This window comes from Teleopsis dalmanni, chromosome X (assembly GCF_002237135.1).
Source record: "Teleopsis dalmanni isolate 2A chromosome X, ASM223713v2, whole genome shotgun sequence".
Taxonomy (NCBI): domain Eukaryota; kingdom Metazoa; phylum Arthropoda; class Insecta; order Diptera; family Diopsidae; genus Teleopsis; species Teleopsis dalmanni.
Window position 1 is genome coordinate 62,956,946 of NC_051848.1, and position 19,158 is coordinate 62,976,103.

Sequence of the window (19,158 nt, forward strand, 5' to 3'; positions counted from 1 at the left end):
TAAAAAGTAGGAGTGAAAGAAGTGCAAGGTTCCAGTTCGTTCACTAACAGGAAAAAAAGTTGATTATAAAAAAAAAATAAGTGGATTTTGTGCTACTCTCTGGATAAGGAATTGTCGTACCTTTCTTGCACTTCAAATTGAGACAAGAAATCGTTGGCCAACTAAGGTAAAATAATTTCGAAGACTTACATATGTGTGCCTGCTCCATATATGCCTTCATGTTAATAACAGTACATGTTACTGTATATTTTATATTAAATGAAGCCCAACAGCTTCCGGTTTTTTTAAAAGTTATGAATGATGGGTTCATTTTTTTATTCTTAATTTGATTGATTAAAAAAGCAAGCAGTCAAACAAGAACTCTTTTGAAAAGATTACAGGAAATCAAAATATAAGACTGCATTTTTAAGAATATGACATGCAGTAGGGACACATTACCAAATGTTTCAATTAACAAAAAAAAAAAACAATCAACAATTAAGATTTTGCTTTAAGCCTAAAAAATATTTGAACCGAATTTGTATTTTAAAAATGTGACTTTTAATGGTTGATTTTATTGGAATAGTAGTCAAAGGAATGTAGATCTGTAGATAGATGATAGTTGAAAGAAAATACAAAAATAGTTATTAAAATGATAGTATACAATCATTATAAGATATAACATTATCTTGTGTTATTGATAAAATGTTTAATACATCATCCTAAAATATTTAAGATGATATATTTGGTTTTTTCCTGAACAAATGTATAAAACCTGCCTTCTGTCGAAATGTAATATATAACAAATCTTTACAATAGTACGAATATATCTCATTTTGCGTATAATAGAATACGTTTTATATTAACAAAAGCGTGATGGGGATACTTTCAGCTTTACTAGAAGGATATATACTATACTGAAAAAACTGCTATAAAAATTAATATTAAAAATTGTGATTTTGTTGTAAAAAATATTAAATATGAGATATATGTTAGTAAAGTAAAAAAAAATTATTCAAGAAACAAAAGAACAGCACATAGAAGTCTAGAAATATATATTGGCCGCTGCGACACGATATTCACTATATCTGTCTTATGTTAAGACTTGAATAAGTGATCCAATCTTTCTTGTGTTGTATGACTGTTTTTCTTTTAAAATATAAAATAATAAGTAAACATTTTTTTATCTTATTTATTATATATAAATCAGTTCGGACTAGATTAAAATCCCACAACAAAGAGTTACAAAGTGTTTTTAGAAAAATATATTACAAATACATTTAATTTTTTATATACTTATAAATTATTACATTAAATTATTATTATTCATAAGTTTATTTCTGATGTTTTCTAAATTATCTGAATGTGGAATTGTGAACTAAGAAAAAAATTTGATGAAAAAAAAAATATAGTAAAACAAAATTATAATACATAAAAAAAAATGACAAAAAATATTTAACAAAGAAATAGTAATAATAAAAATATAATACTAAATGTATGATAACCAAAATATAGAAAGAAGAATATAAAAAAAGATATAAAAAGAATACATGAAAAAATAAATGGAAAAAAAATCAAAAATAAAAAAGCAAAAATATAAAAATAGAAAATAATAATAAAATATAAAAAAAAAAAATCAAATAAACAAAAAAAAAAATGGTACAAAAAAATATAAAAAACATATATTAAACAAAAAAGCATAAATTATATAAAACAAAAATATAGTCTTTAAAATATTTGGATTTTATATAGTTCTTTATGTTTTTTTTTTGCTTCATATATGTTTTTTATTTTTTTATTTTATATTTTATTAAATTTTTTTTATTTTTATATTTTTTTTGTACAAAACTACATAAAAACTATATAAAACCAAACTATATAAAAACATATTTTTGTAAAAAACAAATATAAGAAAAATACAAAAAATATATATATTATTAATCTATATTAAACAAAAAAATATATATATACATATATATAAAACAAAAACTGTAAGAAACATATATAAAACTAAAAGTATGAAGAACTTTGTAAAACAAAAATTTATAAAAAAACATAAATCTTTCTAAAAAATACACATATGTGTACGTAAATTATAATTATAAAAAAAATATAAAAATACATAAAACAATAAATAATACAAAATAAAGGATAAAATGAAAATAATAAGAAAATAAAGAAAAAAAAGAAAACAGCAAAAAAATAAAAAAAAATAGAAGACAATAAAAAAATTAATAAAAATAGAAAACAAGAAAAAATAAAAGAAAATAGAAAACAAGAAAAAATAATAAAAAAACTGAAAACAAAAAACAAAAATAAAAAAAAAACAAAAACAAAATTAAAAAAAAAACAAAAACAAAAATAGAAAACAAAAAAAGGGAAAGAGGAAAAAAAATTAAAAAAAAGAAATAAAAATAAAAAATAAAAATAAAAAATAAAAATAAAAAAATAATAAACGCAATACAAAAATATTATTTTGGATAATATAATCCAAAATTAATTATTACATTGTTAAAAATGTTTAGTATACTATAGGTATACTATTAGTATACTATAGGTATACTATTAGTATACTATTGACTAAGTTGAGAAGAATAAAGCTTTCCTTTTTTATTCTTCACTAGAGGAAAAGTGTTATATTCTTGGAACTAAGATGTTGGCGACAAATCCACAGGAGTTAAGGTATATTGCAGGGCAATTCACTTAAGAAAAAAACATATTTTTTATTGCCATCTTTTAAGCCAAAAAGCAGAAAATGTTATTTAATCATATATGTATCCGCATATTGTCTTTCAGTGCATTATCGCGCCTGTAACGCACTAGCAATTTTTTATTACAGAATAAAAACGATTAATTAATGTTTTCTTCAGCTTATATGTTATTCCCCTACACATAACTATATATGAAAGCAATTTATTGCAAATTTAAGTTAATTGCGAAATATTTAATGAGCAATAAAGCTGAGCAGCCTTGCAGCTGGCGGTTGCAATTATTTCATGAATTTTAAACTATTTTTTTAAACTGCAGTGTTTCATATTTTAAGAAAAAAAGGCAATAAAAATGAATTAAACTGGTCAATATTGATGCTTCATTAATTATTATTTTACGTTATTTTAAGCTTACAGCTTAAAGCATTTGAACAACGACATGCCAATGTGAATATGTAATCAGTATACATATATTGCTATAATATAATAAAATTAAATTATTTAATTACAATAATAATAATTACATTCGAAATTATTAATTTTAACCCTATAGCACGCGCTGTCACTAAATTCGTTTCTTATATATTATTTAGCTGTCATGTGTGTGTAATAGAGATAATAATTCCGATGTTAAATACCTACTTAAGTCATCAGCTTTACATACCATTATTATATCTTCTTTGGGAAGAAGATATAACAATAATTTAATTCTTTACATTTTTTTCATCTATAAACCAATATAACTTAGGTCCGAGTACAGTCAGGTGTTAAGCAATTATTTCTTATGAAGAAAGTGCAGCAATAATCCATATAATATTATTCGTCGATTTAACTGATCTGTAGTTCATTCTAATTTAATGTGTGAAGGTGGATGATATATGTCATACTCTACAAATATAGAATAACTCCATAAAATCTTGCTCATTTCAATTGCTTTTAAAAACTCAAGTATGTCGGCTAGCTTAAATGTTGTTGATATCTTGCCTGGTATTATTTGTAATCTGCGGTATAAAGTTTAAACAAACATTAATTAACTCAGTTGATTGCAGCTTCTACAAATTGAGATTATCTTTCAGTTAGCCTGAGTTAGATTAGTTGCGAATTTAACTAATTTTAGTGAATTTTCCATTTCACTACATTTTACACTGGTTTCCGCTAATCAAACTTTCTTTAACTTTAAGTGCTGAATGCACCTTAATAAAAGTGTTGACAAAATAATGGAGTTTGATGTCAAGATTTTAGGATATGTCATATTTGATCGTTCGTTTTCACATATTCAAACTTCGATACGAGTTTGAATACTATTCACACTAATAGGATTTTGGGATAATACTACAAAATTAGTCCAGTACAACCAAATCGTTTAGCAGCTAACATCTATAAAACATGAAAAACACAACCAGGTTTTTTGTGCAACGAAGCTAAAATAGAACCTTTTGTGTGTGAATTGTGGCACCATCCTGTTGAAATTATATATCATCCACATCTATATTTTCAATAACATGTCAAAAAAAAATGATGATTATGTGGTTATAGCAATTAGAATTGACTGTTCGTGTCAAAATCATGTCACTTTAAAAAAAGTACGATCCAGTCATACTTACAAACTAAATGATTCACTATACAGTGACTTTTAGTGAAAGCAATGGCCTTTCGAAAGTTAATTTTAAGTACTTCAGATGTGAGGAGTCTGTTTGTTCATATATCCATTAATCAAAAAATGAACCTTATCATTAAAAAAAATCGATGCGGTTGTTAAACGTTCAATGTTTTTAAAAGGTTAACTAACATAGGAACTAAACTTAACACATTATAGCTTGAATGACATTTCTGTTTGGCATATATAGTTTTACTGAAATAGTACTACGAAATGTACCTACTACTAGTACTACCAGTACTACTAGAATTACGAAATGATACAGTCTTTTTTTTTAGGTAACTTCTAATGTTCGTAACTAGAGCTGCTTTATCACAATCTATATAATAGTATATAATGTTTACATTTCATTTATTTCAATGATAATTACGTTAATATGTATATCATTATATACTGGTATAAATATTCAGGCTATTTAATTTACAAAGCGTTTTACTTTTCACGTAATTATTTTCTTTTTTAATTATAATTTGTTTGACTTAGTGTTGCTTAACTTGCTAATAGTATATTAATAAGGAAATAAGCTATATGGTAGGTACAAAGTCTAAAAATTTATTTATCGTCTAAGTAATTAAATATTAATGATCACATCTATTTTTAAATGGCTTAACAATTTTTTTATAAATTATTAAAAATTGTGATTTCCAATAAAAATATAATTAAATTCAATATTAATGTAAAATGCAAATAAAACTAAAAAGTCTTAAAAATGGGTGCGGTAATTTTGATGTTAGGAGGCAATATATGGCAGAACAAAACTTTATGTATTTAAAAGTTTTATGTTTAATTTACTTAACTCGGCACGAACGAATATGCGTAATACGATTAAGTATTGAAGATTAAGAATTCCATGTTACACACAGAATTTGACCGAAGGTAATAGCTCAAGGTATTGCTATCTGAAGATTCTAATCAGACGCCAGGTGGTTTAAAAAGTTCACATCAATTTTTTTGAGCGCAGTACACAAAATACCAGTCAATAATTTTAATGACATTATTTTATTATTCTACTTTTTTCCAACTTTAAACTTTCTATAATCAAATTGTAAATGAAGGTGAAAATATTTGAAGTTAAACATTCATTAGCCATTTAAAAAAGTAATTAAATACTAATTTTAGTTTCATTATTAATAGATCTTCAAGAAAAATATTCAACTAGTTTAGGTAGGTAGATAGACTGAAATAGTACTCATTGAATACGTCTCAAAAAGTCTTGAAATGTTAGTGTTAACCCTTAGAGATATGGTATGTGACAACCATCGTGATTTAAGTAAGTTCATTAAATATTGAGTATTAGGGAAACGAACCCATTGGTTTCTTATTATTTAACTTCGTATATCCTTAATAAGAGGCTTTTACGTTTAATATGCGATTTAGTATTAAGTTGAGCGTTTAGAAATAAGCAGCTCTATTTTCTTTTTGTATTCACAGCAGTGTATATCTGATCCTGACTTGTCGAGACCCAGACTTAATATTTTGAGTGTCCTTTTTTTTTTAACACACTCAGCGATATTTTCACTGTTAGCATGGGCCGGATACTCGTATTTGTCAATGCTTCTGGCTGGTTTCAACTGGTCGATTATTCTACACATTATTACGAGGAATTGTGCGAAAATGGATTTCTTTGCTTACTGAGGAGGATTTGTTTCTCACTACACTTCAAGTAAGTAACTAACTGCTTTAGAGTTGCCAAATTTATTTAAGTAACATTTTGTAGCGGCTTCGCATATGATTCTCAAATCTCATGTTTTGAATAGATGGCTTTTGTATTCCTTTTCTTTTTCTTTTTTTTTTTTTTTGTTGAAAAACAGTAATTTTTCTTCATTCACTAACTTTTGTTATACAGTTAGTTATAAGCCACAATCATTCTGCGGTCCTTCGTGGAGCTTTTTCAAACTTAAAACTAATGAGTGGCTGGAAAGAGCAGCTTAAACTGATTGGGATAATCAATTGCCTGCAGACAAGCCAAATAATCCATGGCGTTTCGATCAAAAGCCAGAACTAGGAAGCTACTAATGCTGAACAGAAGTGGTATCCGACTTGTCACAGGGTTTCCCACTGGGCACTGCGGAGTCAAAAAGCATCTATCGAATCTAGGTATTACTAGAGACGATAGCTGCAGACTTTGTTGCGAAGAAGAGGAAACAGCAGAAAATATTTTGTGTCACTGTGATAGTCTTGCCAGACTCAGACTTCGGTATGCACTGCCTATCCGACTATAGCAGAATTAGGCAACATCTCTCCAAAGGACATATTGGCATTCTTAACTGCTACTCGTCTATGGAACTGAAGTGGGTATGTCACAATAATCCTCAAAGGATGAGTGACGCGGTGACAAGTTCGCAATATATTCCTATAGATTTTCTTTGATTGAGTTCGAATTTTATAAAAGTATTCTTAACGTAACATCAGCATGAGAAATTTAAAAGATATATCAATTTAAATGCAAACACTTAAATGTATTGTTCAATGTCAATAGGACACATGGGCATGGACATCAGACGAAACCTGGTGTTTCGATCTTACAATTATAAAAATATCAACCAAAAAACAAATGAATTTTCAGAAAAAAAAAAAAAAAATTGAACTATGATCTAAAATATTCAATAAGTTTCAACTATATATTTTCAATATAAACAGCGAATATGTATAATATTAACTAATAACATATATATAAAAAATTATAAAAAAATAATAAAATAAAAATTACAATAAATCAATAATTAATAATAAATTAAAATATTATAGAAACTAGTTTTATGAAACATTTTCAAAAGTTTAAGTCATTTGCGAAGCTTTCGATGTAATTCAGTTAATTTATGGAACTAAAAAATGTTATTTTGTGTTGGAATGAAACTAATGAAAATCTATTAGATGAGTTCATGGAAGATGACTCATGGAAATTTTTATTCATCATAGGTGCATAATATGTACATACATACTTAAATTATTACAGTTTAAAGAAATAAATAAAGTAGAAAACTGAATACAGTAGCAGAACATTATTAATTATTATTCTCGTAAAACAAGTTCGCCATGGATCATTTAAAAATTTGCGAAATAACTTTAATTACAACAACGGGCCTTGAAATTTTTACATTCAAAACAATATTGTTAAATAAAAAAATGTTGAAAAAATTAGTAATGTAAAATATTTTCAACTTTGTTTTATTGTTCATATAAATATTTAGTGTGATTAAAATGAATTAATCTATGCCATACACCAGCCAACCAGTATTAAGGAAACGTCATATTGTCTATTATTTACACAGTTTTTTGCCTTATACACCTCTAAGTCAAGATCAAGTGGAGTTGTTGGGCAAAAAGCTGAAGCGGCAACAACCAGAGCCTCTGTTGCAATATTGGAAAGAGAGTTGTGCTTAGTGAAATTGCCAGCATACTTTTAAATGCAACTTTGCCTGTCTACACTGCAATAAACTTGTCTGCAGCCTTCGCACCAAAAGCCGACTACATATACAAACTATGACCCAATTAAAAATAATAATATGAAACAAAAAAAGAAAAAAAATTAATAAATAAATAGACTGATATTATTTTGTAGATTTTTATACGTATTTATTCCTTTTTTATTCACTTAATGGATGTGCAACAGTGTGACATTTGTAAGGCATAAGTTTTATTAATTTAACTAACACCCAATAGAACTGAACTCAATCCACTTTCGGAGTAAGTGTAGACGCAATGAATGTAAGTATTAAGTGCATTTTAGGTATGGATTAAGGTTTACGGTTGTGTAATATGATGTTCAGCATCAGAACCAACTCTATTATGATGGGGAAGAAGCTTTCCGATACTAAACGATATTTTAGGCAAGGAAACTAAAATTTGAGAAGCTGATTTTAACCGTACTGGTTCTGGTAATACTTATTACGGTTGTCCTATACACATTTGCCGTTAATGCGGGTTTTGCAAACTTTAAACTACCAGCTAGGAGATGTTGTGATATATGAGGAGAAAAACAAAAGTTATTTCTATTAACAAACAGATTTTTGAGCGATCTTTGGACGCAAGTCAATATTGAACACTATAGGTTCTATGTTGTGAAGACCTGGTTTATCTAAGAACCAGCGTTCACACCAGCGTACGTAAAGAAAATGTGTTCCGAAATAAAACGATTATAGATAATAGATAGAACAAAAAAGACAATGTGTTCATACTAATAAATATTATACAATTTCGAAAAAATTATACACTATTATTATTATTTAATTATTATTAACACATTATCTTTTTTCTTCTATCTGTTATCATATATAATTACACATCCTAAAATGCTGGAAAGCATTAATTAATAAACTCTTCGAAGTTATCTATAGGTGTCTATAGGTATTTTGTTCTTTTTAGATTTTGTTTATAAAATTCTATCAAGGCTTTATCTAACACTTTCAATAGGTTTATCTTTACATTTATTGTAGAAAAGACTGATAGAAAAGACTGAACGTAGAAAAGACTGATTTTTAGTTGAAATTCTATAACGTAAATATACATAATTGGACTGGAGTAGCGGGAATTGTAGTGTGAGTTTTTCTTCTTGATTCTTGATTCTTCTTCTTCTTGAGTTAGTGCTATTACACACTTTTACTCTATAATGGCTGGGGGGCTTATCTCTACCCCACACTAGGCTTTAACTAGGCTAAAAACTGTCACTGTTGCCTAAAGTTTTAAACAAATTAATATCACCACTTAAAGATACATTAACACGAATTCGTAGAAAAATGCTACAAATGCTTAAGTAGCATGAAAGCTGCTTAATAATTAATGAAAGAATTTAAAATTAAAGTCACGCTTAGCAAAATATAAATAATAAACTTCATAAATGTGTGATGAAAAGAATGTGATAAATTTGCAATGATATTTGTGACACAGCGAAAAAGCGATTACAAACTCTTAATCATCTTAGCGATATAAATTGATCTGCCAAAGTTCGTTTCCCTATCTGTTTATACTTCTATATATCTATCTGTTTGCACGAACATCAATCTCTAAGTTTTTAGAATAAACAAATAAATTTTGCACAATAGATTTTTAATAACAATAATAGGCTGTTGTTTATATGGTAAAGGGAGCGGAAGTCAGATGGTCGTATGCTATAGCTGTCATATAAATTGAATAATTAAGTGTGTTTACTGCATAAGTGGATAATGTATATATTGAGTTTCCTCTTGATTTGATTATTAGAGACATATCATAATTTATATTAAAGTAATAATTTAGTTATTTTTTTTATTATACATTAATTAACAAATTGTTTTTAATTTTGAATACTACAAGTTACATTATATATTATAATATTAAAATATATTAAAATAAAAAACTACATTGATCGTTAAGAATTTGTCTAAATCTCATTCACCCCAATTCACCCTTACTCCCTATTCTCTCTCTCCCAACTTCAACCATTACTCATCCACATATCTATCCATGTAATTGTCTGGTAAATTCTTTCATGTTACCTGCTTATAGCTCCCAGAGCACAATGACAACAACAACAATATAAGAATTTGGTTGTAGCTGGTAGGGATATATAAACCAGAGGTCAGATGAAAGTACTATTATCTTTATTAAAGAATATAAACTCTGTTTTCTTAGTAAAATTTAAATCGATCGCTTCAGATTTAGATACTGCTGCTATACAATATAATTCTTTAGTTTCATATTGTTATAGGAAATTGTGTTCCGTTTCTTAACATTATTTAATCAAGTTCAGCTATGCTTCAATAAACAAATAAACAATTTTTTTAAATTGGTATTGTGAGACTTTTATAAGATAATTTAAAATAACTCTACACTGAACTTCTTATAGGACACTGTAGACTTAAGTACCACATGAAGATTATAGGTGTGGTGGAAAGTGACTCCTGTCGACTCTGTCATTAGGAGAAGGAAACATCAAAACATGTTTTATGCAACTGCCTAGCGGTGGTAAGACGTAGACTCGATTACCTTGGAAGCCGAATATTAGTCCCAAGTCAAATAGGTTAAATTAAGCCCACAGCAATTACAAGATTTATAAATAGTCTAAAATTGTCCTAGTTGGGCCTTTAGGCGCACAATAGATCTTTTAGGTCGGGGTGCTTTAATAGCCTATTACTTAAATAATAAATTGGTATTGTGAGACTTTTATAAGATAATTTAAAATAACTCTGAACAAATATTATTTAAGTGTTGGAAAAGCCATCATTTCTGAAGAGGTCTGATATGTGATATATATGTTATATTTTTTCTTTGCTCATCATATCTCTGTTGGCTAAACTTACTAGAGTAGTTAAGGTGCTCATTATGTTCTTTCATTTCGGAGAGTTAGGCTTCTGGCACGTTTTCTTAATATCAAAATTTTTATGTAAACTTTCTATAATAATTTTCTGCATATCTACTTTATTTTGAAATAATGATTAACTTTATATTGTTTACAAACCTATCAATAACACTACATTAGTCAATAAGGGATATGCTAATTTAGATGAGATATATGTAACTATCACACTCTGCACTGTGATGTGGTGTGACTTTTATGGGTGTACTTGATTGAAAAATTGCAGCATTAACGACATGACGATCTATTAATCATTTTTCCTTAACATTACTTTAAATTATTAATATTAATTGGTCGCTGAAAGGATAATATTAAACTGGAATAGTAGTTCACTGTATTTGAGTTCTTCGCCAGATCAATGTAAATAGGACAATTAATATCAGTAGAAATGTTAAAATTACTTTCTCTTATTGAATATCGATTTTGACTCAACAAAATTAAATCATAAGATATTTACCATACTTCTAGAACAGTTACGCAGGAATCACTATAGTCTGCTATGGAAACTGCTTATAGTTATCTTGTATTATATTACTATACTATGACCACAAATCAATTTCTTTGCTGAGTAATAATTTTGTTCCCCCAAGTAAACTTTTCTTAATGGAAAGAAGAATGGTGTTGGTTTATGTATGTAATTCTGTGAGTAACTCATTGGTTGGCATTCAAACGCACTACATCCGCAATATTAATTATTTTTTGATTCGAAACGCTTCTTCGCAAGCAGTACAAAAGCCATATGGAGGTGTGCAAAACAAGAGAAAATGTAACTTAAATATTTGTAAGATTTCTTTAGTATTTAATATGCTTGACTACACTCAATGTAAGTTTTATTGAATCAATCACTGGAATGTCAAACTGGTAAGCAACGGTATCTGACAGTTACCAATGTATATTTTTTCCGCCCGGTATTGCATGCAATTCCTTACTCATTCAGCTCTTTAACATTTAACATTTTACATTTTACATTGTTCACTTCTTAATTCAATTCACTTCTTTATTCAGTCTTCTAACAAAGAAAGTTATTCGGTTACGTGGAGTCCACATCCATTCAACATAAAACCACAAATTTGTAATTCTGATGCCAATAATTTACAATTCTAATTGGTTTAGAGAACGTTTGCCTATAGTAACAGCACAGATTTACTTACCTAACCATTTGTGTAATTTAAACTTATTCAAGAATTTATGGATAATTGCTAAAATATCTCTAAAAGGAAATGCTTCGAATGAACACAGTTACTAGGCAATTAATGAAGTATAATATCGGTGAGCAACATTCTATACTTCATTCAAAATTTGGTTCATTGTGGATTCGACACTGTTCCTAAAGGCAGTGTGACAAGATTACACAGAAGTGGTTTGATCACTCCTTATCGTTATTCATAAATATATTTAACAGTATACGATTAAGGTATAGAGACCATTTAAGGCAAATGGTTATAATTCTAAATTATAACACGACTTCAGTTTGGTTAAATATTCATTAAAAAACCATAAATATTTTCGCATTAAAACTAATTTCAAAGTCCAAGATTTTTATAAAAACCAATGGGTAGCGATAATATATTTTTTATAGATCGCTGGTCAATAAATACCTTATTATATTATAAAATGGCTAGAATGGCTTTACACTTGTGAAACTATACTGTCAGTAATTTATATAGCGGTATAAAAGGGCGCAAGCCCGTAGCAGAAATTACTTTCGGGAAGGTCTTTCGGAAACTTTTTGTAATTTAAAAAAGTGCTGCTATCTTATTAAACAGTTATGATGCATTAATAACGAAGGTATATATGTATTAATATCGTCCATGGTTACGTATATAGATATATAGATTGAGGCACAGGATATGGTTCTAAGGTTAGACTTGTGTAATGATATTTTTAATTTTTATAAGTCTCAAGTCTCAAGTGTAGTTTCATTTTTAGTGGTGCTTCCTGTAACATATGTTATATATGTTCTTGCCCAGCTACGTGCTTGATAGGGCGTATATATACGGAAGTAGAAGACATGGTTCTGGGGTGAAGTTGTTTTTTTTTTTATTTTTTATCAATCATAGTGCTTTTTGTAACATAACATGTCTCTTATAAACTAAATGTTATCTTTTTTTTTTACTGATGTCTGCTTATATTCACAAATAATGTCATTTATATGCAACTGAATTGAAGATTTAATTTTTTTCTTTCATAATATATACTTAAATTTTAAAATATAGTACCATAAATAAAAGAAATAAAAAATAGTGTTAAATAATTTATAAAAACCTGATTTTCACTGTTCCGATTTGGGCTGGGCGTTGCATTAGTGTTGGTCTGTCCATGACTACTAATAGGTGGACAAGATTGTCGCTTAAAGTCACGTTTGATAGCCAGCTCGTACCAAGGAATAATTGGTTTACTGCGAAGTGTAGTTTGACAGCCAATTTTAAAATCTAATGGATCTACATATTCCGTTCCCAAGCTATTTATATTTGTGATCCTAGGTTCTGTACAATCGTATATATTACCGGCCGATTTGTTCGGTTGCAAATTTGTATGATAATCTTGTATGCTTTGAGTATAATATATGCCAGTGATCATATTTAACATAGAACCCATTGATGAGTCATGTGCACGGTACAAATTAGTGCCCAAACTTTGCACACGCATATGACCAAGTGTATGATAACGTCGATCAACTCCGCTTGGCAAAACTGGCATAGCTGTTGGTACAACAAGTATTTCATCTTGATCTATTGTAGCTAAACTGTGACTGGTGTGAGAACGTTCCAGTATTTCTGCACTTGAACTCCGTTGCGGAGTTGAGTGCGATTGTAATGACGTTTGATATGTCATGCGTGGCAAAGAAGGTGTCAATGGTCTACGCATAGGACTTTCTACTGTAGTTGTTACTGTATGCATAGGTGAAGTATATATCTTTGGTGTCGAGTAGAGGCTTTCACGACGTACAGGTGCCTGCGGTGGTGTTGGTGACAGCAGTGAACGTGAAATATATGTTGGACTGTTCGTCTCACTGCAGTGATAAGAATTTGACATTAATGTTAGAGTGCGTCCACTTTCACCTAAGGATTGTGTACGCTTAAAATGAGCACTGGCAGTTGAACCGGAACGTAAAGGCGTACACCGAGTTTTCGATGGAGAAGACGAAGAATGCGAATGTTCCGAAGGTGTACGATTATTTACAACCGGATACTCCTGCATTTCAAATGAGTTCTTTGGTACAGGTGAATAACAGCGTTCCGAATCACAGCCGTACGAACTACGCAAACCTCTGTCTAGCCTTCGTTTAGGACTTTCGGGTGCAGTATAAAGAAATATGCTTTCTTCCTCCGCAGTATTGTAATCGGGAGTTTTTGGTGTAGTGCTGCTTTGCAAAGAATCCAACGAAAATCGTGAATTCTTTTTTATATTTTGATATACGTTACCAATACTGCCGGATCCAGTAGAATCTATAACACTGTCACGACAGCCGCCACCCGAAGAAGATGAAGCATCCGACAGGGGACGAAAAGTATTACTTCCATTTGCTGCAGTGGCGTATAGAGGTTCAATATCAGCAATAGTAGGTGTTTTAACTGGTTTCGCAAGATGACGGCTAGCATAAAGCTCTTCTGTGGTGCTAATATTGCCTCCTGAGCTGTAAGGTTGCTGTTGATTGTGTACGATGTGATTGTGATGCTGCGGTGTATGGCACGTGTTGCCCGAACAACTCGAGCTTTGACTAAAATTACTTTTAAGAGAAAGTGTGCGTTTGCGTTCGTACGGTGGACGTAATTGCAATTGTATCTGGTGACTTGCATTTGCTGGTGTGGTTGAGGTAGACTTTATAGTTGTCTCATCATCATCCGCGTCCGCATTTTCTGTGCTACGTATGGAACGTGTACGACAAAGACCACGCGCACGTATTGTCGCGTAACCATCGTAGACTGGTGTAGTCGGCGGCGGTGGGCGCGTAGTGGCTGACATTGTTGTTGCAATGACAGCAGTAATTGCGCTGTCGTTTATGCGTTTGATGTTGTGGATGCGGTGACTTAATTTGTGGACTCACAGTTAAAACTTTTAAACACTTTTCATTGTTGTTTTTTTTTTATTTTTGTTTTGAGTTCTTCTGGAAATGTTTTAATTTGTAGTTATTGTCGCTAAACTGCAGCGCTCTAAAGTTAACATTTTTACGCCCTTCAGATGCGTTAATTTAAGTTTGTCAAATTTTTTTTTTTTGTTGTTTTATTTTTCAAATGTTTCTGCTATACACATTCGTGGTAATAATGATTAATTGCTGTTTCAAAGAGTAATAAAAATAAAAAATATTTAATAAAGATCTTAAAATGTACGCTGACTTTGACTGGCAGATTGCGGTGCCAGTTGTGGTTAATGCAGTGCGCTCTTTTTCCAAGTTTTAAACATCAATCAATGTTTTGTCCGTAGTGCTTTATGAGCTCCATGAGCTCTTAATATGCTTAGTAATTTAGCTAATACTGTATATATTGAGTAAATTGCGCTTAATTGTGGTGATATGCAAGAAGCATGAGAGGGCAGATTTTGACCATACCATGGATCAACTCATGTCCACTATAAAATTAATTTAATGTTCAATGGAAAAATTGGTATAATTGAATAAAGAACAAATATTTGCAAATTTTTTTTTATATCTAATAAAGACAAAAAACAATAAGACTGTGTTATATTTTTTTTGCTCTGAATATCATAATATATAACACAAGACGTTAATTACGATTACGTTGATCTTATTTGATGGATAGATCAGTTCTAAACACAAAAACTTTCTTTATTTTGTGTACATTTACATTAATGTCATTTTTCATAAAATATCCATACAAAATCCATACAAAAATGTGTTTTTGGGGTTGGATAAGTGTAAGTGTAAACGGAGTATTAAATAATTGCATAAAGTATAGCAAGTATTTTATTTTCACACTTTGGAGTTACTAACAAATTGGTTCATTACTATTTGCCATGCACTTGAAAATGTTTTTAGTTCGACACCTAATGAAAAACGATGGCATTTCTCTCAACCTTAAGTTGAACTACTGATATTTGAAATAAAAATTAAGTGAAACTTAAAAATCAAATTTAATTTTTTCAAGAAAATTGTAAAAAAGAGGCACACTTTCTGCAGTTGAACTGCGTTGCAACTGACCAAGAGTTGCATAAAAATGATGCAAGCGTATGAAGTAATTTGTCACACAACCGACAGAAAATATTATGCAATTGACAATCAAAAGATAAGCTGCACTCATTACTCAGCGTCAAAAGCAACCACAACATCTACGGCATCAACAAATTGCATTATTTGCGTTATCAGTAAATATTTCTCTGTGATGGACTCAGTTAAGTTTTAGTTCAGGAACCACACATTCATTAGCAAAAAAGCAGAAAAATGTATATAGAACGCAGAGGAATATAATTTCTCGCTTTAATGCACTTCATACAGAAGAAATCATAATTCTAATAATAATTTTGATGTCAATTCTAATGTAATTAAAATTATAAATACATATAACCTCATTTTTCACAGATATGGGATGAACATAAAGATAAAGTACACTAATTTAATTCATCTTCAAACTGCACCCGCCTGGATTTACAAAAGTTCTATGTATAAAACTCCATTCGACTATATTTGTTATTTAGCTAACTTACGTTTAGGAAATAATGAAAATCACTACAATAATATAATGGGATATTGTAGCGAAATTGAGAACATTTCGATAACAATTTAAAAAATGTCAATATATATGTATAGTATGATTCATTATATATGGATTAAAATATCACTAACTATCCTGATTTTAAAGATTAATCAAAACTTTATATAAGCCCTTGAAATCCTCAAAAATGATGATAATGAATATTTCTATATATTTCTCTTAAGTGAAGCATACAACCTTTGATACCTTGTCGAGGTGAAAGGGCTTAGTAGGGCAATGCTATTGGTAGGGTTACTCATGGTAGTCATTCACTCGATGAGGTCGAAGAGGAGTCCCGAAGTGAAAATTAATACACAACAAATGCTGGTGGTTTTTCGGAACCCGAATTGCAACCTGGTAGGCGGGTGTTTCTCAAGTTAGAGGCGGCTTGCATTTGAATAGAACTTTGGACCCATCACTAATGGATCTGGTGGCAGTATAACATGGAATCAAACTACAACGGAAGTAATTTTCCAAGAGGTACCCAACAACAATCGACTAATCCTTCTTCTTCAGCAGCCTGTACATCAGATTTTTAGGTGTTAATTTCATGATATAATAACAGCCCAATTAATGCAATCCCTCAAAAATAATCCTATTGTACTAGATGGGCCTCTGTATTAGCTAATTTTGAGAGTCTACAATATAAAACTAATTCTGACTAAATATATTTCATGTACGAGTACTTTTTTCATTGTGGCAAATTTTTAACTATTAGTGCTAAAAAATTTTTTGCTAAAGTGCTTGTTAAGTGAAATAATTGCTTTGCAAAGATTAGCAAAAGGAAGATGAGATGAGATCGAGGAGACTATAAATGCAGGCTTCGAAACGAAAAATTACGAATGAACCAATATTTTGCCTTAAATCACATGTTTGAGAAATACTATGACTTCGTATTATATGACACTTATTCGATCAATTGTCTCTTGAAAGGTTTTGGAAACAATTAAACATAACGTATTGCCTTATATGATTGAAAATCTTGTAATATCCATAGAATCAATAAAACCAATTACCGCCGAGGTAATCAATACTACTCTCCCCAAATGTTTATTATATATAGCGGTGTTTTATTATGTTATTATATAAAACACAAATAAACAAGTAACTTTGTAGATATAGTGTTTGCAGACGTGTTATATTGATCTACGTCAGGAATATAAAGAAAACAAAATACTTTCAAAAAAATTATTTTTAAAAATAAATGAGCTTCGAAAAATATAGATCTACCTCTCAATAAGGATGAAAAAAATTTTTCATTAATTAAAATTAAAACACTGGGATCAAGATAGTTGTGAATATGTGCGGGAATTCCAGCATCTAAACGTTATATTGTCTATTACAGGTTATAAATCGTTAGCGATTAAAGAACGCATGACCTTAGCTAAGAAAGCGTAGTATATATATTGTAAGCTGTTAAGATCAGAACTTCAAACAGAAGGCACAAAATTATTGTAATTTCCCTTTCTATATAAGAATCTCAAACTAGAAAAAAAGTATTTTAGTTAAATTATTAATTTAAGTACAACAGATTATCTAGTTAGTCAATATGGATATGGAAATCCATTGGAAATATAACTTCGGCGTCAAATCGACAATCTTTTAGAGGCCCAAGCCAAAGAAAGTTTTCCAGCAGATACTCACGCGTAATATAAGCTGGTTAGGCCACACACTACGGAGACCCCGAGATGACAGTACACGCATAGACATAGACTGGAATCCGCAGAGAAGTCGATGAAAAGGAAAGTCGGCTCATACATGACGCTGGCAACTTGGTCTTGACTTGACGATATATCGCTTTCGACGCAAGAACGCATTTGACGTAATTGCTGTATTCTGTTCGTTAGTACACTATATATTGACGGTTATAGTTTACTTTAATGATCATTGCAAAATACCAAGAACTGCTTCGAAATGATGTACATTTACGTAAATGATAATTTTGTAATGTACACTTGCGATATTATTTTGTTATGCATTAAAAATGTTTATGTAAAAAACATGGAAAACAATAAACACGTAAGGCGCACCATTGGAAACAATTGCTTTGATTAGTTACTTAAACGGTTGCGGGCACTACTGCAGATGAAGACAAATAGCGATTTAAATACGGTCCTACACATGCACAAGTTTTTATGAATTTTGATGAAGTTTGATTTCATCAATTCCACTTAAGTCAACACAGCGCGTTTGCTTAATTTAAAAGAATTTCTACAATAAGATTTTATTTTACATATTAGATATAATTTTTATAATTAAATAAATTGTTATAGGCGCTTGAGAAGGCAATAGGTCAGCAGAGCATATTCGGAAAACTCTTTGGAATGCGTATAAATGGTCAAAAAAATTAACTTACTTTAAATTTGCGTTACTGAGCATCCCACATGTGGATGCATTGGTTCAAAAAAATAAAATAAATTTTTGATTTCATATTTTTAATATCATTCATTATGATTTCAAGAAATGTTTGTAACAGTCAATTAACTTTTATGTGTTCATATATATTCACTGATTTTTAACTCAACCCCTAGAGGTTCAATGCGGTGAGAAACTTTGACGTAAAGGGAGTAAAATGAACTGATTTGGGATTGAGTTTTAAGGTTTATTATACTTTTCTAAATCGGATTTCTTTCTTATAGTTAATCTTTTTGAGACTAATATATGTAAAACCAATAATCCAGAATAATATCCTTAAACTCTCAATTGTTTGTATTGTCAAAATTATTTCTAATTATTTTTTTCATTGACCGTTTTAAATGCTTATAAATATGA

General features: G+C 29.6%; 1 protein-coding gene across 4 annotated transcripts in view; it reads right to left on the bottom strand.

Annotated features, from left to right (window-relative positions):
• Positions 1-19,158, bottom strand: part of LOC119689150 (protein sickie) — a 221,789-nt gene that overhangs the window by 30,854 nt on the left and 171,777 nt on the right. The window contains exon 2 of one of the 4 annotated variants that reach the window (XM_038103911.1): positions 12,944-14,954. The exons of the other annotated variants lie outside the window; for them this stretch is intronic. Coding sequence (XP_037959839.1) covers positions 12,944-14,644 — 1,701 coding nt within the window. The 5' untranslated portion in view covers positions 14,645-14,954. The remainder of the gene's footprint in view (positions 1-12,943; positions 14,955-19,158) is intronic. 4 annotated transcript variants of the gene reach the window in all.